At 40.1% G+C, this 25,288-nt stretch overlaps 3 protein-coding genes across 5 annotated transcripts; 1 reads left to right on the top strand and 2 right to left on the bottom strand.

Moving 5' to 3' along the window:
- Nucleotides 1-10,692, bottom strand: lamp2 (lysosomal-associated membrane protein 2). 3 transcript variants are annotated; one of them, XM_020080248.2, is made up of 9 exons: nt 10,504-10,692; nt 8,516-8,628; nt 7,749-7,959; nt 7,508-7,666; nt 6,995-7,410; nt 6,759-6,884; nt 6,151-6,205; nt 5,890-6,060; nt 1-1,903 (listed from the first exon to the last, which is right to left on the bottom strand). In XM_020080248.2, exons 1-9 carry the CDS (start codon nt 10,547-10,549, stop codon nt 1,761-1,763), a joined length of 1,440 nt encoding a protein of 479 aa, XP_019935807.2. In that variant the 5' UTR covers nt 10,550-10,692; the 3' UTR covers nt 1-1,760. The 3 variants fall into 3 exon arrangements, with proteins under 3 accessions (XP_019935807.2, XP_019935799.2, XP_019935816.2); XM_020080240.2 differs by having other exon boundaries at nt 1-1,295; nt 10,504-10,689; XM_020080257.2 differs by lacking the exon at nt 1-1,903 and adding an exon at nt 2,062-4,816 and having other exon boundaries at nt 10,504-10,689.
- Nucleotides 10,693-10,891: 199 nt separating this feature from the next.
- Nucleotides 10,892-21,241, bottom strand: cul4b (cullin 4B). The gene is made up of 20 exons (XM_020080227.2): nt 20,311-21,241; nt 18,777-18,892; nt 18,602-18,705; nt 18,414-18,483; nt 17,600-17,673; nt 17,344-17,506; nt 17,022-17,111; nt 15,807-15,889; nt 15,648-15,715; nt 15,389-15,507; nt 15,083-15,275; nt 14,875-14,979; nt 14,677-14,787; nt 14,484-14,569; nt 13,264-13,371; nt 13,041-13,154; nt 12,831-12,936; nt 12,544-12,716; nt 12,304-12,456; nt 10,892-12,001 (listed from the first exon to the last, which is right to left on the bottom strand). The coding sequence occupies exons 1-20, from the start codon at nt 20,777-20,779 to the stop codon at nt 11,906-11,908; spliced, it is 2,601 nt and encodes an 866-aa protein (XP_019935786.2). The 5' UTR covers nt 20,780-21,241; the 3' UTR covers nt 10,892-11,905.
- A 1,069-nt stretch (nt 21,242-22,310) lies between these two features.
- On the top strand, nt 22,311-24,797 carry mcts1 (MCTS1 re-initiation and release factor). The gene is made up of 6 exons (XM_020083530.2): nt 22,311-22,530; nt 23,365-23,517; nt 23,609-23,706; nt 23,788-23,921; nt 24,348-24,415; nt 24,507-24,797. The coding sequence occupies exons 1-6, from the start codon at nt 22,520-22,522 to the stop codon at nt 24,586-24,588; spliced, it is 546 nt and encodes a 181-aa protein (XP_019939089.1). The 5' UTR covers nt 22,311-22,519; the 3' UTR covers nt 24,589-24,797.
- The last annotated feature ends 491 nt before the right edge of the window (nt 24,798-25,288 follow it).

Genomic DNA, 25,288 nt, shown 5'->3' with positions numbered 1-25,288 from the left:
TACAAAACAAGAACGAAACTTTATTTAAGTTGTTCCCCGCTTGTGTTAAACAAGCTCATCACATTCTTCATCAGATGGAGACAAGATTCAAGCAAGTGAGTCAGTGGTGCACAACAGAAAGGCACAAACTGTTGGAGGGAGTGAGTGATGAGCTGATGAACAGAGGGTGAACTGTATAGAGCAACTGAGGATATACTGTATATATCATGGTCTTCATCCGTGACCTGCTCATGCTGTGAATGTTCCTGGTGTCTCACGTGGACGAAAGTGTAGTGATCTTCCTCTAAATAAAGTTTAGGCACAAACAACCAAGTTTGATTTGTGGCAACTTGTGTAAATTAAAATTCAAACTGGGTTGGAGACGCTCGACCCCATGGTCAGAATACGCACGTGTCCAACGCTTGAAATGGATTATAAAGGACCAACACAATTATCAATTCATTAAATAAAAACATATAAAACGTTTTTTAAAGAGAAGTGTTCATTTTCTTAAAAAATAAATGTCTTAAATATTCCGAACATGAGTGAAAGAAATGTTTTTAAACCTGGTTGGGTTTAAGTGATAAGTTAGTGTCCCTTTAATCAAGCTTCAATTAAATGACTCTGTGCAACTGATTCTGTTAATTCATGTTGTATGAATGTTAAAGAAATCTAGGATACGGATTTATTGGCTTGCTCGTACATTCACGTCATCAGATATCAATGTCATTAATTCTATACAAGTCATTTACACATATACTATTATACAGCACAGAAACTGAGAGGGAAAAGCCTCTCTCTCTCTGGAAGAGGGTGGGGGAGGAGGTGGATGGCTACTCACAGCCATAAATTGAATCTTTAACACATGCAATCTATAATCAATGATGCAAATATATCGATCTTAAATGTCTCGGTAGTGGATTCAGTCATTGGCATCAAAGCAAAAACAAAGGAAACCAGTGGGGAGGTCGCTGGGACAGATTTTCAACCGGGAACGAGAAAGAAGCTGAGGGATATTTTCAGGGAGCCTCATCACAGGAAACAGAAAAAGAAGCAGAAACGTGGGGATGCTTGTGTTGCACTGAGGAGCAAGGAGGAGGTTCAGGAGGGAGATTATTTTTCAGGAGCTGTGAGGGTCAGAAGGGTGTGAGAGGCAGAAGCAGCCGGGTTGGATTATACAGACTGGTAGCCAGTGCGACTCTTCCTCCGGCCAATCAGGTAAGAGATAAGCACAAGGATGATTAGGAAGCTGAGCGCCACGCCCACTGCAATGGGCACCAAAAAGCTCAAATCAGAGTCCACGAAGCATTCGTCAGCTGACAGACGGAGAGAGGAGACAGAGACAGCGGGTTAGTGGTCAGCAGAAAACACTCTGAGAACGAGACGGAGGGTTAGAGAGACAGAGGAGACGCTGCAACTCAGAACCTATGAAAAGTGGAATAACAGAATGAACCACGAGACCACTAGAGTCTGAAATATACAAGTGGACATAGATTATTGCTCTCAATGAGCATTAATGGAACAGGTTGATATTTTTGGGAAATACACAAAATGTTTTCATGTACCAGCTTGCAGCTTCACATTAATCGGACCTGCAGTGTTCAGCAAGAAAACAAGTAAGAGCATTTCCCAAACTGTTCCTTTACAAAGGCACTCAAAGCACCGAACACTACATGGAAACATTAATACACATGCCGGTAATTTTTCACAATTAGTCGGAATTAGCGAGACAAACAAGCAGCTATTCACAGACTCCCCTCTGTGTATATTTGCAAATTTAACTAGAAAGACTCGTAGCTGGTGGCAATGTTTCTCTTTCTTCCGATGAAATAGGCCAGAAGAACGATAAGAATGAGAGCAAGCAGGGCAACTCCGACAGCTATGGGAACAAGGAAGCTGTCCTCGTCGGCCTGGCATTCCTCAGCTAGACGAGAATGAAGAAAGCAGAGATGAACAGTCTCATAGGATGAACAGAGAACTAAAATATAGAATGATGATTAATGGATGGCAGGAAAAGATCTTTAAAGCATGTAAGTTAACATTGAACAATTTTAAAAGAAGGAATAAACATTTACTCGAGTGTCCAGGACAGCAACACATTTTTATTTCAAGAAATCTTAAAATGCTAAAAAGCTCCACTTCAGTCCGACACACAACTTGAAATTTATTAGCGCTAACAGCAAGAGAGAGATTGGAGATGAAATCCGAAGTCATTTTGTTTTCACAGAACACATGAATTGATCTTTAATAAGATGGTCTTGCAGCACAAATTCCCTTTGCTGAACATGTGTGTGCAATGTTCTCAGCTGGAGAGGAGGAATAAACTAAAAAACAACGCCATTATTGAGAAAGGCACAGTGATTATGATGAAAGAACCCGTTGGATGATTCACTGAGAACAAGGGACACACATAACCTTAAACATTCACATTGGTGCTGCAAAAGCATCTTTATGATTAAGGCAAGTTTGTTTACACAAAGCTGAAATACACACAACAGCAACAATCACAAGCAAAAAGTCAAAGCTCGAGTTTGAGTAACAGCAAATATTTATACACACGCACACCGTCCTGGGAAAGCATAATTCAAATGCAACTTAAAATCCAACTCATTTCTCTTTAGTTTTCATCCTCTGTGTTGTTTACTGTCTGCTCTGCTTCAGCTCTGAATGAAGAGCTGCAACGAGTCAAAGAGCACACGACACTGCAACAATCAAGCAACAATAAGCAGCTACTACCATGTGTCACATCAGCTCTCTATCTTTACAGAAACACATGCACGGGCTTGCCTGCATCCCTGACGCTGCTTCACTGAAACCTACGCTGGCCTACGCCTTACACCCAAGGCCCTGAGAAGCTATTTTCACCTTCTCACTGCGCATGACCAACTCCAACATAAAAACATTCTCTGTTACGTCTATGACACATGAGATTATATCATTGATTTCAGTGCACCAATCTGGATTTGTAACATTTGAGTGTTGGGGGGAGGGGGTCTTTGTTCCTGTTGCTCCCAGACAGTTTTGAATAGGCAGACAAGCTGAGATTATAAAGGAATAGATCCACATTTTAAATTCCTTTGTAAGATGATTCATACCAGTTTCACCACACAGAGCCACGCTAGCTGTTTCCCTCAGTTTCCAGTCTTTGTGCTAAGCTATGCTAATGGCTCGTGGCTTCATCTTCAATCTTCTCATCGAACTCTTGACAAGAAGTTCCCAAAATGTAATCCTGTGGTAAATGTCTTTATAAAAACATACCTCAACATATTTTTAAAAGTTGCGGAGTAATGCTTTAGATTTGATTTCCAGTTTTCAGGGGCTTTAACGTCCCCTGATGCAGCGGCAGCCCACAGAGCTCAGGCCTATACACAGGTGAAACAATGCTACAACATTCTCAACACAAAGCAAAGGTAAAGAGCGTCTTAGTGCATTTACAGGTAAATAGCCTTGTTTCAGAATTGTCGGTGCTCAAAGTGACACAATAGTACCATCCCTTTTTCTGAACCTAATGCCAAAATACATCTAAGGAAAGAAAAAAAAAAAAGAAGCCTGCTCCGTCTTTCAGACTCACTCCCTGGCTGCAACATGTGCAAATGTATCAGACCTTTTTAATAGAAGACATTTTGTCATCGTTCAGCAGGAAGAGTAGAGGTGTGATTAATAACAGTAACAACAGCTTCATTCCATCAGTTTTACATTTGTGTGTAAATGAGCCATTGTTGTGTCATTAGTTCTACCAGGACTTTTACTGCTTGATCTGTTTAATTGTCGTCCATGAAAAAGGTTTATAGAGGTTAAAACAACTCACACTTTGATTTCACATGTTCACAAATCAGGACAATTATTTCCAATGTTTCTCCTGCTCTGCAGGGGCAAACATGGGCTAAAGCATATTTCCTTTAGCTACAAAGAAAGAAGACTTTCATCCTTTCAAATTCATTTCTTAGAACAGAGAAAAAAAGCTACTTGACCATCCTCCTTTGTTATTTTTTGATGTAAATGTTATTTAAGTGATGTGACATTATGATTCCTAAGTATTTCAAATTAAATAATTACGGGGATGAAAAGCAAAACCATAAAAAGGAAGTACAAATGCGCACACAGATTAAATGATGGCTGATGCAAACAGAAAGGGGGAATTTCTGCGAGGCAAGTGCAGGATCCCACTGCATCAGACTGTCACACTTTTACTTAAAACAATAAAAAATAATCTTCAGACTTTTTAAAATGTAGAAGTCAGACAGTAACAATATCACTCCATGTTCTCTGATGTACTGCATACTGTAAATCACTTTTCATGTCACTGTGATTATTCCAAATTTGGAGAAAAAATATTTTGTGGGGATCTTGCACTTGCTCATCAACAAAAAAAGAAAACACAACAAAAAAGAAAAGACAAATATCCAGAAGTCAACAAAAAGGAACATTAAAAATTGAGGGTAAACAAGTTTGGTCCTTGAGAATTACACCAAACCCTCCACCGTTAAATGGATTTCTACTCCTACTATCATCTGAGACCCTTGAGGTGACTGTAATTCAAAATTGCTCTTAAAGCACCCTGTGTCTAATATTTTCAATATCAACAGACAGTAAAACCAATTTTTCTGAGGGTTTTTTTTCCTGAAGAGACTTTTTTAGATTTTAATTTAAAACCCCAAGGACCAGGCTTGGGAGCCCCGTGATATCACAGGAGTGATTTAAAGGGTCTGATATCCGACATAAGTCTTTCTTCGACCAATCACGTAAGCGATCACTACAATGAGAATCAAGCCAGCCAGAGCAGCGCCAACAATGATTGGGATTAAGATGCTGGTGTCATCCAATGAACATTCATGGGCTGCAGATAGAGAGAGAGTCAGTCAGTAATTTTCTGATCAACAACAGACATGAGTGAAGCTCCAATTTATAATAGTTTTGTTCTGTTCAGAGGATTTAAATCAGTGATTCCAAAACTAGGGGTTAGGGCCCAACAAGGAGTCTGGGGGGGTCGTCGAAAGATGATGTCTTGTTCATTTTCTCTAATTTCCCCTAAAAATCCATCACCTGACTTGGTGTCAAGAGAAAATATCTCAAACTTGTAAAGTTGTTCACATAATCAGACATGAATACTTTCCCATGGTTGATATGCAGTAGAACAGCCTGAATAATGGTATGTAGTGGTATGAACACTAAGAATGAAATTGATTTAGTCATTTGAAACAGAACAAAAAACATCTTGCTCATTTCATCTTTGAGACTCATGAGCTGGAACAAAAACATTTCCCACAGACTCTTAACAACACTTAAGTTTTCTGTCCCTCAAAATTACATGTTCAATTCTGTGAATGCAACTCTGCATCTTTGCTTCATTTGGTATTTGTGAATATATGAATATGTAAATTAGCCCTGTCTCTATCGCCACCCACCCCTCAGCAGCAGCTCTGACTCTGCTCATTAAAACACATAAGCCACTGCTCATGTTCTGTTTTGCCTGCTACTGTAGGCTACACCATGGCAAACAGTAATTTAAAAGTAATTCAGGCAAACATGTTTGAACCATAAAAAGTAAGGCAACAGAAATGGATAACGTGAGTGTTCATTATCACACAGTTAATAATGTGTTGTTAATGTTAGATAAACCCAGGTCTTGATGGTCAGCTCTGAATTAGGTACCTCAGCTTACATCACTTGTAAAAAACAGACAGTTAACTAGACCTGGCTTCTCCTCTGATGTCCCTGCTAATTCTACAGAGAGACAACCGCTCTCAGAGGTATGATGTGGTGAAATGATAAAGAAAACCCCAGCCTGCAAGTATTGACTCAGTAAGTATGTGACATATGAAACATTAGCATCATAAGATTTGTATTTGTATTGTATAAAAAAACACACCATAAGTTTTCATTGGAGGAGGATTTTAAAGATTTGCTTACCTGTACTGAAACCCCCCTTTGTGATTCCAAAGGGCTGCACTTGCAGGTTGAAGGTGTAGAAGCTGAGCTGGTTGGTGATGGTGTAGTTTTGCTCCTTGTTGCACATGTAGGAGCTTCCGATGGCCGCCTCCCATAGAGTCAGGTTGGTGTTCACCACATTAATGTCCACACCTTAAAATAAAGCACATATAAAGAATACCATTAGCTTGCGGCTCAGAATGGTGCCTGGTGTTCTTCGGTAGATGTGATTCTTCTTATTACCAGAGCCCGTCTTTGTGGTGAAGTTGACGGCATGTAGGCGGAACTTTGCTGTGTCCTGTTGGAAGAAAAATACAAGTTTAGAAGCAATGAATTGAAAATCGAAACCTGGGAGCTGTGTCATCTGGATAAAATAATCTGAGTCCAACAACCATGATACAAACATTTCCCTTCTTGAAATATTTTATTCAACAGGCACAGTGAAGACAGTGAATGTGGGAAAAGAGCAGCATGGTTACTAACAGAATCAAACTGAGGGGATTGGTGCCTTTGTGGTTTGCACATGAACCATTCAGCTTCAGGTTTGTCACTGTAGATGTAGCATTTTGATGTTTCCTGTCATATTTTGTGAGGTTGTTTTGTGTTGGTACAAATGCAGCATTTTTGGAGAGATAAAGTATTCACATGTGTCATGGATCCGCCAAAGCCACTGCTAGTTTCTGACTGTAGCTTCACATTTACCGCACAGAAATTAGCAAACGCATGAGTCAGAAGAAAAGCAAATACGCTTTTTAAAGCAACATTATAAATCCAGGAATGTAACAATTAGCTAAAAGACCACATGATGTTTTTATCAAATGGATATTAACAACATACTGTCAAGGACTTACATTAATGAAGGTGAACACGATGGTCATAGTGTCTGACACCAACTGCAGCTCGCTGCTGTTGACTCCACATGATCCAGAGGCCACGGTCTTGTTGGGGTCGAGGTTCATCTCCTGATACATCTGTGTCTGAGGGAAGAGAAGGAAATCAGATCAGCAGAGTCTGTGGAAGAACATCTGTGTATCACCTGGGAAACATGAGGCTGCGATCACAGATTATTCTGTGTTTATGAACGTACCTCTCCTTGCTTGATACCAATCCGCAGGCCAAAGTTGGCCAACATGCAGACTGTGGTGTTGTCTGAGTTGACGCTGTACTTCCCAGTGTTGGGAGGAGGGAGGGTGGGCGTCGGGGTGGGGGTAGGAGGAGGGGCAGTGGAAGTGGCGTTTGTGACAGGAGCTGCGGTCGTTGCGTTTGTGACAGGAGCTGTGGTCGTTGCGTTTGTGACAGGAGCTGTGGTCGTTGCGTTTGTGACAGGAGCTGTGGTCGTTGCGTTTGTGACAGGAGCTGCGGTGGTTGGGTCTGTGACAGGAGCTGCGGTTGTTGCGTTTGTGACAGGAGCTGCGGTTGTTGCGGGGGCTGCGGTGGTTGCATTGGTGCCTTGAGTGGTCGGGGGAGGAGAGGTTACGGGTTGATCAGCACTGCAAGATGTCACTGTGTGAAGGAAATATAAGATAGAAAAGATCAATAACAGCTTCAGGAAAAAAAACATTACAGCCGGGATGAAATGTGTTGTTGGATCCGCACTTACTATTTTTACTCTTGCCTTCACTCACAAACGCCTGTATGAGCACGTTGGACAGTGTCATATTGACCACATCAGCAAGTATCATGTCTTTACTCTTGCAGGAGTAGCTGGTATCCACACCCACGTTTGTAATCTGAGACTTCCCGGTCACGGATGCAATTTCTAGAAGAAATTCAAAGATGCATCAGTTCAATACCATTCATTCACTTTTTGTTTTGCTGGCACTGAGAGGTGTACAAGTTACCATTTGATACAGATCTAGGGAAGACAGTGGAGTCACTGAGGTTGTAGGAAAAGGTGATGGAGTCTGCCTGGTACATGTTTCCATTCATGGTGAAGTTCACACTCCAGGAGTGCCCGTCTCCAAAATTAAGCTTCAACTTTGAGCTTGTGGGGCCACATTCACTTCCTTCTGTTGTGACTGCACTTGGAAGTTCAATCTCAACTGTGTCATTCTGAAAGGAGAAAAAAGTGAATGCTTAATTAACAGGATTATATGAGATTAATGTTTAACTGGTAAAAAGATGACTTGACAGATCTCAAAAGAAAATGACATCCTAGAGTTTTAGAGCCTGCGACAGACATACCGATGCTAAGTATCATCTTACTTAGTGTAAAAATATTTGCCTCCAAGCAACAAACTTTTATTTCAGTTTTGTTTTCGTCACCTCATGTACTTGACAAGTATAGTAATTTTTAAACTTACAAGCATTTCTCTGACCTTCTTTCAACAGAACTAACGACATAACAATAGCAGGATGTGCATCAGGACAACATGCCAACTGAAATGCTGAAAAGCAAGAAACATTTTTGCTTGGCCTTGACTCCTTCTATTTTGCTTTCACAAGAGTTGTCTGACAGTCATGTTGCTGAGGTGGCCTGAGAAGAGTGAAATTTCATTGCTTGGCTTCGATTACATAAGGATACCGTGCAGCCGGACGTAAATACACCCAACACAATTTGACATTTTAGAACATCTCATGATCAGTGTGATTAAGACTATTCACTCACCTTCTCTGCAGCTACATACGAGACTGAGAAGTTGACCATCAGGTTTGCATAGAGGCATAATTTACCCTCTTTGTCTGTGACGTTCACTTCAACGCCATTTGACAGCTGGAAAACTGGAAAAAAAATAAAGAAAAATTACACTATTTTCTGCTTTGTATAATCATTATTTATAACAGCAAGAAGTCCAGATGGCATTTAATAAATGGAAACTTAAGGACATTCATATTAAGGACATATGAAGCCTGTCTGAAAAAAGTAATTCTGTGAAATGATATAACGCCACACAAAATACTTAATGCTAAAGCTATACGAGGTTTCCTGTCACATAGGTGTATGTATGAGTTAGGGTTAGAATGTGTAAGAACCACATGAGCAGAAGTTGCACAACATAACACTTTTGTAATATATTCAGATGACAATACACATTTTAAGTTAGATTTTTTTCACTTGCTCTGAGAAACCGTGCAATAATAAAGGAGAGGGGGTCAAGGTCCAGTCACAGTATCTATATGGTGTTTACAATATGCACTGTCATCAACTGCAAAACAGCACAGACCCCAGGTGTCATCACCTTATAAAGCAGCTGACAGAATGTGACCTGGCAATAAAAGACTTTATTTTTTACTGAAGTACCAGACCGGGAGACATAACGTTTGCCAAGTCACACCTCACCAGACAGTATTTGGTCTAATCTGAAGTCTTTTTCATGTAGCTGAGTGTCACTGAAACTAACTGAGGTTAATTGTTATAACGAGGGGTTGACATACTTCCGGAGGAAGAGCGTGAGTTTGCAGTAGTATCCTGGTTTAAAGTCTTAACCTGCATTCATCACATTCAGGATACATAGAACATTAGAAACCTGGATATCTCTGTGTCTACAATTCTAACCATAACAATATTCATTTCATTCAGGATTGTAAAATCTAAATATGTTGTTTACATGTGCAAAACCCTGATCAGTACCAGGACACTCACATGCATGTCATCACACTGAGTATATTTTCCTGCCTTGAACATGAACTTTCCCAAAAAAAAACCCCAGCATCGACGACAACACATATGACAAAACGAATTCACGCCATTAGAAACTAGTTGATTCCTATTTAAAATGCTGATTTGGGAATCGATCTGGTTTGTAGTGAGACAAATATTCTATATTCGTCTTTTTATGAACTTTTGTGCAGGTTACCTAAGATAATAAACCACATCACATGGCGTTAGATCAACTGTGCTGCCCCGTGCTAACTTACTTAAAACCTCCAATTGGATGCTAACGCTATGTTGCTAATGCTACCTACTGTGGCCAGATGCTGTTTCATGACGTGCAAACGTGGTTTTGGGTTTAATTTGACGTCGATGACGTTGTTAGCATTATTTAGCTGCAGACACGATTCCGAATAACCTGATATTTAACCTTCATGTCGAACTTTAGCTTTCAAAACAAGTGTTATCCAATGGGCAAGCTAATGGCCAAGCTAGCTGATCGGCCAACACATTTTGACACGGCAGTCCTTTAAACGTTAAAACTAGCTTGTCGGTTTATTTGTATTGAGTCTATAACCCGGAGGTGTGATTAATATAAAAAGCGAGTATATAGTCAAATGTGGCTGCTCGGGTTTCACACGACACGTCTGGTTGCTGCAGCTCTGCGTTGTTGGCGTAGGTAACAATTAGCAGCTAAGCTACGTTAGCACAACACCTCTACTGGACTGCTCCTCTGCAGCTGGTGGTGAGTTTTCAGGCCTGTGAAGCAAATTCAAACAGACCAGGGATCTGTCTTTAACATTAAATCCCAGAGATAATAAAGATATGCTTATTTAATGTCTCAATTTAACCCGCACTTAGCCGGAGCCCGGCTGCACCAGGCCCGGGTCAAGGAGTCCCGTAAATTTAATCACGTCACTTCGCAGAATAAGATGGGGTTTTTTTTTTTTTAACGTGACTTGTTTGAAGCCGATCTAAAGATGAATTCATGTCGTGGTACGTACCGATCCCAGCGGCGAGGAGCAAAACAAAAGCAGCGTATCGGGTCATGGTCGCCGGAGGGTTTTTGGAGTGTCTGCCGCCGGAGAGAAGAGAGAGAGATGCCCGGGCAGGTCGCTCAGTCAGCGGTGTTGTGAGCTGTGGGAGAGCCGCTGCCGACTGTACCAGGAAACGTGAGTCACATGACAGCGACCAGCGTCAACACACGGAGCGAACTCCAGCCTCCTCTCCCTCCTCTCAGTTAATCATTGCACCGATCGTGTTCATTTTGTAAAGGCTGCGAACAACGTGAACGTTTCATAGAAGAAAAATAAAAACTGAGACCGATGTGCAGTTTTCATCCAAGACAATGAGACGCATTTAAAACAATGATTGATAAAAGAAACCCCCCGATTGAAACAGTTGTTTTAATCTGAAGCAATAAATCTAACAGACTCATACAAACATGGGCAAGTCCCATCAATCAGATTTATCCTCGTGTTTCGAGGCGATCCAGTCCCACTTTGAAGCAAATAAGCCCCACAGGGAGACTTACAAAAACAAAATTGTATAAGTATGTGATATGGAACCAGGGAAGATGGGGGGGGGGAAATGATGGTTTTGTGCTTTTAGTAGACGTTTCTAAGGGTTAACGAAAGCCTAAAAAAAGCTGCTGACTGTTGGGATCATGTCATTATTGTGAACTATGTACAACCATGTACAATGAAAGAACAAACAAGGAACTTAAATGTGTTATAACAAAAGAAGTGCTCCTTTTTTTGGCACAGACTCTGCTTTGGACGCTGGGGCCTTGTCCAACTTTGCAGCAGGGTCATACATTTGACACGGATATTTCCAAAGGTCAAAGCTCTAATCTTAATGTTTGTCCAATAGTCCCACATTTGACACTGGCTGAAGAAACAAGCAGCAAGTTACATTTTTTGATCCTTTTTTTTCCCCCTCCAACATGTGGTACATTTAGAGGTGTGTCAGCATTCACTTGGGATACTGAGTGAACGAAAAGACAAAAAAGTGACTGGGTAACAAAGAGCATAATGATTCAAACTATGGACAAAGGAGGATCTAAGTTTGAAAATAAATAGTTTTCCTCTCCGTTAAAAAAAAAAAAAAGAGCAAACGGAACAACATCTGTGTGTCTTCTTTGTCAGTCCACGGTCGCCCACCTCTCAGAGGCACTGAGAAATATGGACAATATTCTCTTTTCAATGGGCATGCAGTCCACAGGATCACAAGACCCCTGACAAAAACAATCCTGTGGAGCGAGCAATATCCATTCACTTGTCGGTCGCTAGGTTGAAGATGATAATGGTTAACGTCCACTGGAGCAAAAGATTTAGAGACTGATCACTCAGCCTGACTGGACCATCCATCTGCATCTCTTTTTTTCTCATGTCACTTTATCTGTTGTTAAGCCACATAGTTATATTGGTTGGCGTTCTCCTTGTCACGCTCCATATAGTCCCTGTCGATAAGAGACTCTATCCTCTTCTTCAAGTCAGCAGGCTGGAAGAGAAGACGACAGGAGAGAGGTGGAAGTTAACACATGAGGCACATGTCAAGATTTTCGGTTATTTTTGTAAATATGAGAAAATAATAAATAAACAGGATATATGTTAGTCATTGCATTGCTCATGGAAATCTGCTACATTTAAGTCAATTTCGTACAAGCTAGGTTTGATCTTAAATTATAAGGGAACTTTATTTCCCTCCTCACTCCCCTCCTTCCTTTCCCATCATCTCTCTACCATTGCTTCTCAATAAAAATGCAAAAATGCCAGAGAAAGATTCAGGTTTGTGTTTCTCACCTTGACGGGGAACTTGAGCTGGTTGTACACCTCCGACATCAAGAGATTATGGCTCAGAGTCTTCCTCATCTTCATGATCCGCACAATCGCAGCATCGATTTGATACTGACGATCCTGAAAGACCCTCTCTGTGGTGCTGGCTTGCTCCTCCACCTGAGATAAAACACTCAAGTTAAATATATTCCCAAACACTGTGATGATATTGAAATTGGAAAATCTACTGAAAGGCAACAGCTGTACCGTTTCTTTCATCTGGATCTGGTTTATTTTGATCCTGAAGAGCTTGTGTTTGAAGTCGTCGTTGCAGGAAAACTTGTCCCCGTCCTCTATGTCTTTACTTTTGGGGATTTTGGTGAGAACCCGTGCTTTCCCACAAGCAAGTGACTGCAGAGTCCGGCGCAGTTCACTGTCCTCTGTGAACCAGCAGACACACATCAGTGGTATTGAATAAAAAGAACTCAACAGCACTTTTCACTTCATCAAGAATCACAGTGCCGCTGACCAAACTTTGATGTAATGATACAAACCTATTCCTGTTGCTAATTTGATCTCCTCCAGGGTGAACTCCTCTCCCTCATTAAACATCAGTAGCACAAGTGTTTGGAAAAGTGACACCTGCAACTCCTTCTTGCCCTTTTGTAAGAAAAGTCAAAGAGAACAATTAACATTTGTATCTACACACCGAGCGAGGAAAAACACAACTCTACACAACTTGATTGCAGAAATGAGTTCTCCACCTCCTTAAATTCAGCTTTTAAGACACAATGGCCTAGTGTTGATTGCCACTGCAGCTTCCTGCCACTGTGTTTGCCCAGGTAGAAGGTCTTGAAGATCTCTTGCAGTCGCACCATCTGGACAAAGATAACAGAGGCGTAACAAAGCAACACTCTGTAAGTTTATTGCATGTCAGGTTATTTAAACAGCATGTTACAAAAATCTCAATATTTGTTCAGCACTAACCTCAGGAGGCAGGTGCACTTCCATTGGGACATAGGTAGGCCAGTAGCCCATGGTTAGGATGTTGACAGTCAACTCAATGTTGCCAGGAATGTTTTGGCACTGCATATACTGCACAGACACAAATGAGATGCATGTGATACCAAACTAACACTTCTTTCTACATTATTCTATGAAATTGCTAATTCCAAAAAACAGCAGGGTGTTAAACGCAACAGGCTGAGTTGGGGTTGAGGGGAAGAGTTTAAGGTTCCAGTCATGGTGTAAGGCTGCGTTAAGTCATACTGTAGGTTCATGTGTGTGTGTGTGTGTGTGTGTGTGTGTGTGAAGGCTTATTAGACACCAACACAGTGGTTAATAATGCCATAGGGAATAATAACACATGTCTGAAAATTTAATGAGGGATCATTCATTTTGTCTTTCATACTGGTGAATGTCAGATAAAGGGTAGAATCATGCTGCTCCTGTTACAAAGTGATCCGTCAGGAATGAGCTCTTGGGAGTACAACTGTTAAATTTATTTGCATCGCTCTTTTCACAGACAGGAGTCAAATTGCTTAACAGGGCTATAAAAACAGGTTGCATAAGCTCATACAAAATGCAAAACAGAAAACACACACACACAAACAAAAACGATACAGAGTTAAATGCGGAGTTAAGACTCGAAAGCCAAAAGTTTAAAAAGCTATGTCTTTAACTGCGAACCAGGAAACCTTACAAGTGTAGGAAGATAATTCCACAACGTAGTGCTACAACCTCAAAAGCTCAATCATGTCTTTACACGGGTGTTTGGGAAACATAATAGATTTATGCAATGCAGTGAATTTAAGTCAAGCAGTTACTGCTACGTTTATCGACTATGTCAATTACAACCAATTGTGATGATCATCTCAAGTAAATATTGCAGCAAGAATACCTAAAACACTTGCCTTCGTCATTCTAAGAATCTGCAGTTCATTTGATGAAACAAGATAGAAATTACGTGATTAATCAAAAAAATAATGGGCAGATTATAAGATAATTCAAGATATATTTTGTTGCAGACTTAATAGCAAAAGCATTTCCACTGCCTGATGACGTGGCACTGTTCTATGTGTTTGGCTCTTAACTGCATAATTACAATGGCCTAACTGAATGAGTAGGATAGACTCAAACATAATCTTACTGTCAATCATCAAGTGTATAGTATTCTGTTAGTTATAGCTCACTATTGTTGTGCTTACCTGTTTGAACTGAACCATTATGTCTTTAGAAAGCTCCATATCCTTGAACATCCCCTCCAGTTTGCTGGTGAACGCTGCTCCACACTCTGAGGAAATACCACAAATTCACCAATTAATGGAGATTCAGAGATTCGTTCCTTTCGTTATTCATTTCTCATTTCATGTGTTTGCTTATATTAAAAATTAAACTAACCGTGTTTCAGCTTTGACAACATCGATTTTTCAGCATCAACAGAAGCACTTTTTCCAACCAGTAACCTCTTGGCCAGATCCTTTTTGTAAAACGCCTCAAAAACATCTTTTCCTACAAAGACAATAAACCAACATGTCAAAAACACCCACAGAGAAAGTATAATAACAAGAGTGAAACATATGTGAGTGTGAATATTACCATAGATGAATCTAAAGATAATCATGATCTTATCCAGCATCTTCTCCAGCTCTTCATCTGTTGCCTCTTTGTTTCCCGCTCGTAGCTTTGAATCCACGTGTTTGGCTGTAAACAGAAGTGCATTCATCGCACATGTAACTTCTCAAAGATGATGATTATTCTATGATTATGATTAATTGCTCACTTTAGTTATAAGTTCATTACTGACCTATGAGCTCTGCAGGTTTATTTGGCCGCTTGTTGATGAATGTTTCGAACGCCTCCTTCATGGCGTTGACAAACTTCTCGTTCTTCATGAAGCAGATGTCTATGATGTGATCCACCTTGTCCTTGAAGTCGAGCAACTCCTGCACCATGGTTTTGTCTTTTTCGGGATTGATTACGATTGTGCTTCCGAAGGCCTACACGTTGAATTTGAAGACATTAGAGAACAGAATGTGTGAAATTACTCAACAGCTCAGCACCTTCATCCTTGATTATCCACAGTCTTCTATCACTGCTGATGCTAACTTACCTTTATGTACTCTATCCAGTGTTGCAGCAGGACCTGAACACCACCTCGCACTCGACTGAAGAGCTGATAGAGAAGTGACAGATCCTGAACTCTGTTCTCATCCAGCAGATGAGTCAGCCCTGGAAAGTTGCAACAACAGAAAGGAATCAGAACTCGAGCAGATTTACCACTTTCAAATCCCAGTTTGTGCTCAGACAGGCAGAAAATATCCACATTCAATGACTGCTGTAATGACACTCATGCATTAACTGTTGTGCACCTTTCTGCAGAGTTGCACTGAGATGTTCACCCAGCAACTGCTTCTCCACAGTAGCAATAAGTGGTTTTCTGGGGAGGGAGAAAAACACACTCGGGTTACAAATGAATCTTTGTTGGACGGTGTTAAATGTCAAACTAAAAACCACGTTCTAGCACTCACTGCGTGCTCTGGTCCAGATATGTGATGACCCTGTCAGCCTCTTCCTCCAAGCGTTTGTTGACGTGATGGAGATATTCTGGTACCTACAAAACAAATGGGGGAAAACAACATAACTAATCAGATTCAGTATATTATTACTGGTCTTGAGTCATTTCTATTGATTTGTTGTCTTGTTTATTGTCAAGTCATTTGTAACTTTGTTTTGAAAAGTGCTATATAAATAGTTAATTATTATTATTATGCTTTTTCTACAACAGTTCTATATAGAATCAATCGAAAGGTAGACAATCCATATAGGCCTAAATAATAATAATATCAATAATAATAGCATAAAAAAGAAGAGTTGTTGAAATATAATCACTTAAACAGTTTAAAAATAAACTGAATATTACAAACTAATAAACTGCCAACGGTATTACTCAACCCACCCATCTATGATATACTAAATTCTGATATTACTGATTGATGAAAAAAGTTTAAGAGATGGTACTAGCTCAGCCTGTCTCCTTTCCTTGGATAAACTAAAGTCATGCTGTGTATTTTACATATTGGAACTAATATTTAATGAGCTGTTCATTTGCATGTGTAAACATAAATGAAATCTTAATACACTGTATCTCAAACATTTATTCCCCATCATGCTTCGCAAACATCACAAACACTTTTTTACAGCCTGCAGGGAAAACATCAAACTCTGAGGTGTCAAGTCTTGGATCAAAACCAAAGAGTCAAATATGTCTCAGTTTGGTGCATCAGTGAGTAAACAAAGCTAGCTGAATGTTTTTCTATGCTTGTTTTAATCAAGTAAAACATTTTTGGAAAAATAAAACCTTATGAGCAGTGGATACGTTTGTTTTTTCCCTCTTCTATGAAACATTTATGTGGTTGGAATCTATATTTTTCAACATAATGACAACATGCTGAGTTGTTGCTCTTTCATTCTGAGGTTCTCAGACTAAAGCCAAATAAATTCAGTTTAAAAAAATTTACAACAAAAGAAGGCTTCAAATCATCATGTTTGAGAGCCTGAAATTAGCTTGAAAAGATTAATCAATTATCAGAACAGTTGGCGATTCATTTTCTGTCGATTCGCTGTTCCTGCTCGAGTCATGAAAGACAATCAAGTTGTCTAAAGTTTGCAAAGTTGTGACTGAAATCTTTTTTTCGACCAGCTAAAAACAAAGTGTCGCAGAGTATCAGGGACACATATATCACCTCTCTCTCCTGCATCAGCCTCTGTCCCTCTGCAGAGTACAGGCGATTAGTTTCTTCCAAAAAGCGCTGCTCAAAAGAGTCTTGATAAATCTGTCAACGACAAAAAGAACGAGCTTCATTAGATCCATTTTTCAACAGAAAGCTGACAGAACATCACATGCTGCACACAGGTGATCATCACCAACTACACAGCTGCCATAACCTCACCTTTATACAGGACAAAGATGAAACCAAAGTGATCGAAGCTTTTAAAGTAACTCATTCATTAACTAACGTCTGAATCCTAGTTGGGATAAGAATGTGATGGTCCACTGTCAGATACCTGCAGGTCAGAGAGCATGCTCAGCAGGCTCCTCAGCAGACTCCGGTCTATCGCCTCTCCATTTCGTTCCCTCTCAATGAGCAGCAGAATCCCGTCAATGGTTTTACTCTGGACCTTCAGATCACTGATGATGTAGAACCTGAACAGCTCCAGACCCATGTCCCTGCGGAGCACATGAGCCTGTTCAACACCTGCTTCAGCAGAAGTCTGACTCTTACTATTAGACAAGAATTAACACCAGGGATCACTCACTCACCAGATTGATGGCAGCATTGAGTTTTGTAAAACATAGGTGCGGTCCAAAAACAAAAATATACTCCTAATCATGATCTGTGAAACAACAACAAACATTCAAAATGAGCAGGAAACACCACTGACATTCTTCTTCTACATCTTCTTGTTTCATTTAAAGGGGTACTCCACAGATTTTACATATCAAGCTCAGTTTACATGTCACAGGGAGAAATAGTGACAACTCTCATCTGGGAGCTTTTAGAGAAAGAAACCCTGACTTATTTAACAGAGAGCCTGAGTTACACACAGGAGCAGTCACGTCAGGTATCGAGCTGCTGACAGATCAAATTCCAAATATTCACGCTGACATTGATTTATTTTGGAATAAAATGTCTTTCTTTCTGCCAGTGACGGGGGAATCGCTGTCTAACAAGATGCTGATGCAATTCTCCAACTGTCCATCTTCTCTTCAATCATGTACACTCTACAGTGAGTCTCACTGTATTATATGATGGGCAGCAGATGTGGCTGAGATGTTTCTAAATGCATCACAAACAGAACGTCACTGGCTCGTCAACATCCAACATGGTGAAGTTTGTTGTATGTATCAGGTCTAATGACCGAATCTACTGAGCATGTTTAAAAAACCAGGGACTTGAAGTGAGAATAACTCGGCTCCTGCTACTTTTATTTTGACTGTTCCATCATCATGTCATCGTTGGAATACCCCTTTAAACATGAAAAGTAAGTCACAAACAAACTGCATGGAAAGCGACGTTATGTTAACAGACACGGCTACGAACTACCACTCGCCTTACTGAGGTTAAACAACTCACCATTTGTCTGCAGTGATCTTGCCAGCACTTGTCGATTTTCTTGAGGAACAGCACGCTGTCCAGGGCATCCGTGAGAGTGACGTTAAGACAAAAGATCTCGTGAATGATCAGCCGTTGACAAAAATAAATAAACATCTGTTACGACCCAGTGACTGAATCTAGGGATGAACTGAAAGAGTAAAGGATATTCTCTGAACTGTTCGATCTGTGCCTTGATGTGGTCTTCACACACGGCCCTCAGCTGTTTGTAAAGCTTGGCAGAAATCTTATGGGAGCACAGGTTCTCCACAGCCTGAGAGGACGAGAAAATACATCAGTGAAAGATACGAACGTGACCCACGGACGAGCGTGCTGCAGAAATACCTGGTAGAGCTCCTCTAGGTTGTACTTGATTGAAGTGCTGTTCTGTATGGCCTCTACTGCCTCCTTCAGCTTCTGCCAGGTCTCCTGTGTGTAGTTCTCTGGCAACTTGGGTTTTTCTGCGAGAACACAAACACAAAATGTTCAGACAACGCTGTCGACTCCTGCAGGCCTCAAACATCTCACACTGAACGTCTACGAACCGTCACTCTGTGTCACCGGTGTCAGTGGGGCTATTTTAAGATGTGTTTCTATTTACAGCAGAGCTGAGTGATGTTGAGTAAAAGTCAGACATTTGCATTTAGGCTGATTGTACAGGGAATTATTATTTTCCTCTTATATGATAGTTTATACCAGGAGATAATATCAGTTTGTCAATAACATTAATTTATCATTTCTTGGTGCATTAGATGCTGAGGTGATTTTGAAAATCAGTGAGTATGTACATGTGTTTTTCAATATCTAATTTACTGGATTAGCCAAAACAGATGCAATCCTTTCTTTGTATACTAGTGAATAATTTAACTCTGTATGTTGCATAGTATTATTAACATGTACTATTGCCTGGGTTACTTTAAAATGATATACACTGACTGAACCTATTTCAATTTAATTTAATGTTATTATATGAAGTACACAGTGTCATGGCCTCTACCTGACTACTTGTTAATTTATAATTTCCCCAAATTTTGGACAGCTCATAATAGTTAGCTGCAGTGTAAGTCTAAAAATGTTGTGACAGTCCATCATAGAAACCAAACTGACCGATCAAAAATACATGCATCTTTGTCAGATCCATATTTTTGACATATTCATGACCTCCTACGAGCTGCAATGATCCGAAACTTGTCAGAAAATCCATCGCAAGCTATTTTTTGATAATCAAATGATGGTTTATCTGTTTCACACCACTGTAAACTGAATTTGATCGGTTTATTTAGACTGCTGGTTGGAAAATCACCTTGGACTGTGAGAAATTATAACATGCATCCGCCACTACGTCTAAATGATTGATTGAGAAAAGAACAGGCAATGAGAATAACTTAGCTGCATATATCTCAGTAGGGGTGGACGATACGGCCAAAAATAGATAAATTAACTTGATAAATGCCACATTATTATTATTTTTTAGTTTTAAGACTGATCTTTGTTGCTGAGTGAAGGTTGTGATTATAAACTGGGAATGACAAACACTTGAAAAACTGCTCAACATTTTGCAAAATATACATTACACCTCACTGTATATATGAGGCATAAGATATATATCAATATATAATGCACCTTTGTTATATTGAGGAAAATCTTATTGCAGTAAATATTGATATTGTTCTAATCCCCAGCCTTAATTCTAAGTAATACTGGTGATTGCTCCACTCATCTAAACCCTCTAAATTATTCATTCAACAACAACAAACCAACTCTCAAGTCAAAGATCCAGATGTGACTTGTGATGAGAGATATTTTAAACTTGTGAACAGTTGTGTATGGTTGTCGTTGTTTTGGGGACTGAAGCCCACTGCCACAGTGGATCTGCTACCTTTGAAGTTCTTGATGACTAGTTTCTTGGCAGCGCCGGGTTTACTGTTGGAGAAGGTGCCGGAGCCGGTGCTTTTGGTCAGTCCGTTCGCGTGGTGCCCCGCTCCACCGGGCAGGAACCCGGCTTTGCTTTTGTTATTGGAGCATGAAGCGGCGGCGGCAGCAGCAGCCTCCTCAGCCATTTTCACATCCAGACCAATGAAATCCACTGAATCCTCAAACCTCAACTTCTTCTGGATGTGCAGCGCAGTGGGAGAGCAGCAGGAGGAAGAGGAGGAGGAGGAATTCAGGGTCTTTGGAGGAGAAGGGGAGATGGTGTCAGCAGCCTCTTCCCTCTCGGAGCCGTTTATTTTCCTCTTCTTCGGAGATGTGATGTTGCCGCTGTCCGCCTTGACATCAGTGGCCGCGGGTCTTGCCTCCTGGGTTGGCGGTGGTGGGGGGTTAGGGGAAGATAAACCTGTTGGAAACATGAAAAAACGGGAATTCTGATTCTTAGCAGCCAGTCTTCTTGATCCGAAACTTCCAGGCTCGCCGGAGGGTGGAAGAGGAGCTCGGTGTCCGGGGGCGTGAAAGCACCGCAGCCCTGGGGGGGGGAACGGTAGACTCGTGAGTCCGGATGAGACGAGACAGTAAAGTCCTCGGCTCCACTTGGAGCTAGCTCCGCTCTCTTTCTTGTTATTGCTGGCAGCAGAAGAAAGATGGTCGGCTACTGCTTCCTCTTCTCGCCTCTGTGCTCTCCGCGCGTTGTGGACTCGTTCAGCGGGAGCGCTTCAGCTCGAGCGGCCGTTTCACGCTATTCTTCTTCTTCACACGTTAAACGAAGCTGCCGCAGAGAAAGACCCGCACACCGCCGCTGAAACACCCGCAAGTAAACACGAGGAGAGGAGGCTCATGAGAAGCTGATCCGTGACCTCACCGGAAGTACTTTGTACAAAAGTACTTTTTTGCACAAGCGTGTTTTTTTTTTTCCTTCTTCAACCGACTCCTGTGCTGCACCTGCTCTGGACACAAGGTGGCGCTAGAACAAAGTCGTGTTTAAGGTTTTCGACCAGTGAATTTACCACAAATCCAAACACGAGATAATAATAATAATAATGATACAACATTTAATCTGTTTAACGCTTTGATCAATGCTCAAAGACACTCAACATAAGTTTTAAAAACAGAGAAGCAAGTAAAAGTTTATTAAAAAAACTCAAATACACGTTAAAGTTATAACTATATACTGGTATAATATATATTTTTTCAATTTGTAGCTATATAGTCAGATATTTAGTATGTATTTATAATTATATAGTATATGTTGTACAACTATATAGTTATGTGATGTATAGTGTACAACTATTTAGTGAAATTATACCAATATAAATATAAATATATATACTGCACTTTACCTGAGCATGTGTCTCTGCAAATATCACTACCACCTGTAGTGGAAGGTGTGTATTATGTACATTCTCTCTGTATTTCCATTTAATTTTCTTTATTTTTCTTGCCTATTTTATTCTATTTTATACTCACATGTTCTCTTGTCGTCTGACGTCATTTGAAACTCTGCTGCTAAAACAAGTGGATTTCTCCGGTTATCTAATTAAAATGTAAAATTCACATCATAATCACACATTAAAATAAAATAAACTCATCATAATCAGACTCTAATCTATAAAGTAGGTGTCGTAATCTAAAATTAGATCATAAAATACACCTCATAATCACATATCACGAAGGCAACTAAAATCTCTTGGAACTTTGTGACGTGTCTTTCTTTACATTTTATTTTTCTATTTATATGTACACATTTGATATCGATTTAATGTTTATTATTGTACTTTATCTTTACCCTTGGCTGTAGGTTCCTGAATAGTTACGTTTAAATAAAACTAATATAATGACTATGGGGAACGTTGACATGACCTGAGAGGCTGTGCCACGTGAACTATGATCGACTTTTTATATTTATTTATTTCCTTTATCATCTGGAACTGAATGTTTGGATCTGCCGTGTCACGCTGCAAACTGTCGTAAAATGACGCAGTGGTCACACGGATGCTGGCCCTCGTCCGTTGAACAGGCGTGGATCAGCTTTAGCTCGTCTGAGTGGAGGACATTCACTTTCTCTGGTTGCTCGTGTTCATCGCGTCCAGTCTGACACAGCACCCGCGGACAAGCTCTGTCACATTTGAAGAAAACGGTCACGGTGAAGAACGAGGATGTTTAAAAAGTACGTTGCTGGTTATGTCCACCTTACAGCGCTAGCTAGACGCGGCTAGGTGGCTAATGCTAACTGATCAGAAGTCGTGTTTTTGAGCCTGATTTAGATTCTGACAGAAGTTGATTAGAGAAGTGGACACGAGTAGTTCTCTCTATTCCAATCCTCTGTTATTGAATTAGATCTGGACGAGATATGAAACTGGTCGTGTCTGTGTCATTCAACACCGACTTGCGTGGTAAAATCTGAATTGTGTCGTATAATCCAGAGACATCAGGAAACATAGAGAAACCTGTTCACACCAGCGGAGGTTCATATAGCTCCTTAAATTCACGATCACTGACTGACACTCCTCACACTCCCTGTCAGAAGTCATTCATTACATCACAGTATTCACAGATTTTACTTCAAGGAAAGTGTCACAACCACAGTTGGAGAAAATTCCTCAAATTCAAGTTTCATGTTCAACACTGTATTTGCTCAGGGATGGGATAAATCATGGAGCCTCCATTGTTACCAAAGATGATGTGTTAGTGTTTGTATTATTATCTTATAGTATGTTTTAACTAATACATTTATTGTTTTTAAGTATTTATTACAATATTAGCAGAGCTGAGCAGGTCTGATCACCTGTGTTAGTGGAGATGCTTTAATCTTTATCAGTGCACAAAATCTAATAAGCTTATTGAGTTTTATTTTAATGTAAAATCAGAAATGACCAATTGGTGTATTCCTCAATTGAATGCAGTGTAATGCAAAATGAATCCTAATAGACAAAAAAGAGTAAACACACAGGTGTTGATATTGTCATGGGCTTTACCTCACGTGTCCTGGCCTTTGTTTCAGATTTGATGAGAAGGAGAATGTGTCGAACTGCATCCAGCTGAAAACGTCAGTGATCAAAGATATCAAAAAGCAGCTGTTGATACAGTTTCCTGATATCGAGTCATGGCTCAATCACATAATGCCAAAAAAGGACCCAGTGAAAATAGTGAGATGGTAAGACTGACCGTTTTTCTCATCGTGTTTCATACGTGATTTCTTTTTTTCAGTGAATGATGTAGATTTCTTTATTTTTTGTCTCTTCCAGCCATGAGCACATTGAAATCCTGACAGTGAATGGAGAGCTGCTTTTCTTCAGACAGAGAGAAGGACCATTCTACCCGACCCTCAGACTGTTGCATAAATGTAAATTCTTCAAATGCCAACTTGTTAACTGTTACATTTTAAGATTGTCCCACTCACAAACCCCTTTTTCTCATTTCATAGATCCTTTCATTCTTCCACACCAGCAAGTAGACAAAGGAGCCATTAAATTTGTCTTAAGTGGTGCCAACATCATGTGCCCCGGGCTGACGTCACCAGGCGCTAAGCTCTACCCTTCTGAAGCCAAGACAGTAGTTGTATCCTTTGGTACATGATGCTGCACATGGAACCCCAGAAGCCCCTAGTTTATTCCATTTTACCCCTTTTTCTGTCAACGTAATTTAATCTATTACAGATTTGTTGCAACACTGAATTACAGTATCAATTGAGTGGGTCTTCCATTCCTCATCATTTTAGTATTTTGTCAAAAAGAGACTCCTTGTCGCTTGTTGTAAACTTGAGTCTTGTGTAATGCTACAATAGTGTAAGGTCAAAACCAGTATTTTAGTCATTATTGATGTCTGACAACAATTGTTTTTAGTAATCAACTGATAAAATGGCAAATCATTGTTTCCCTTAGTCCAATTAGATATATTCATTCATTGATTTTGTTATGGGACCCAAAGTTAGAAAAAAACTGTGACCAACTTCATTGAAAGTTTTTCTTTAACCAGTGGACGCAGGCCATTATGGCTGAGGGTAAACAACATGCACTCTGTGTTGGCGTTATGAAGATGTCTGCAGAAAACATGTGAGACTTTGGAGCATTTTATAGACTCAGTATTTTCTTTGCTGCTCGTGTGATGCACAATATTAATCTTTGTTTTTATCCACATATCCAGAGAAAAAGTCAACAAGGGAATTGGAATTGAGAACGTTCACTATCTGAATGATGGACTGTGGCACATGAAGACATATAAATGATGACATCAACACACACAAGCCCTCCCTCCCCCGGAAACCATGACGCTCTTGACAGTGAGGCATGAGCAGCCAGTCACCTGTTTACACCTATGGACTCAGCCGTGTAACCTGCTGGAGGCTTTGAATCAATCGCCATTCTGCACAAATAAGAGAAAGATCTTGATTTATTATTTTTTTTGCATTGGATCCAATTAAAGATGCTCATGTTATTGTGTTGCCTGTGATTTTAGAATCTGAATCCAACCATACACATGACAAAGAAGTCAAATATATTATAAAGTTGTGCCATAGTCAACAGTCAGGCAATGCAGGATGTGAGAGCGTTTACTTACTAACTGAAGAAGTGGTCTTGGCATGTTAAACCTGTTCTGTTCTGCTTTACAGTTCCACAATGACACTCCTTTCAGGTTAAACTGGTTTTCAGTGCTCTTCAATTAACACTCATTTGCCAGTTTATTGGAACATTCGCTATTGGAGTGAAATACAACTTTCCTACAACAAAACCTATAATAATGTGAAAGATATGTTAATTAAACTATTAGTTTTTGAGCTGTTGTGGCTTGTACTTGCGATGTGCTTTACTCAAGACAAGTTTCTAATATTTTGTCCATCCCCTTTATATCAATGAGCCCTTACAGTCGGTAGTGTTATTAACCTTTGATTAAATTAAACATGCATATTTGAATAGGGTTTCCAAAAG

Source organism: Paralichthys olivaceus, chromosome 9 (genome assembly GCF_024713975.1).
Source record: "Paralichthys olivaceus isolate ysfri-2021 chromosome 9, ASM2471397v2, whole genome shotgun sequence".
In the NCBI taxonomy this organism is placed as follows: domain Eukaryota; kingdom Metazoa; phylum Chordata; class Actinopteri; order Pleuronectiformes; family Paralichthyidae; genus Paralichthys; species Paralichthys olivaceus.
This window is presented reverse-complemented; position numbering and strand designations above follow the sequence as displayed.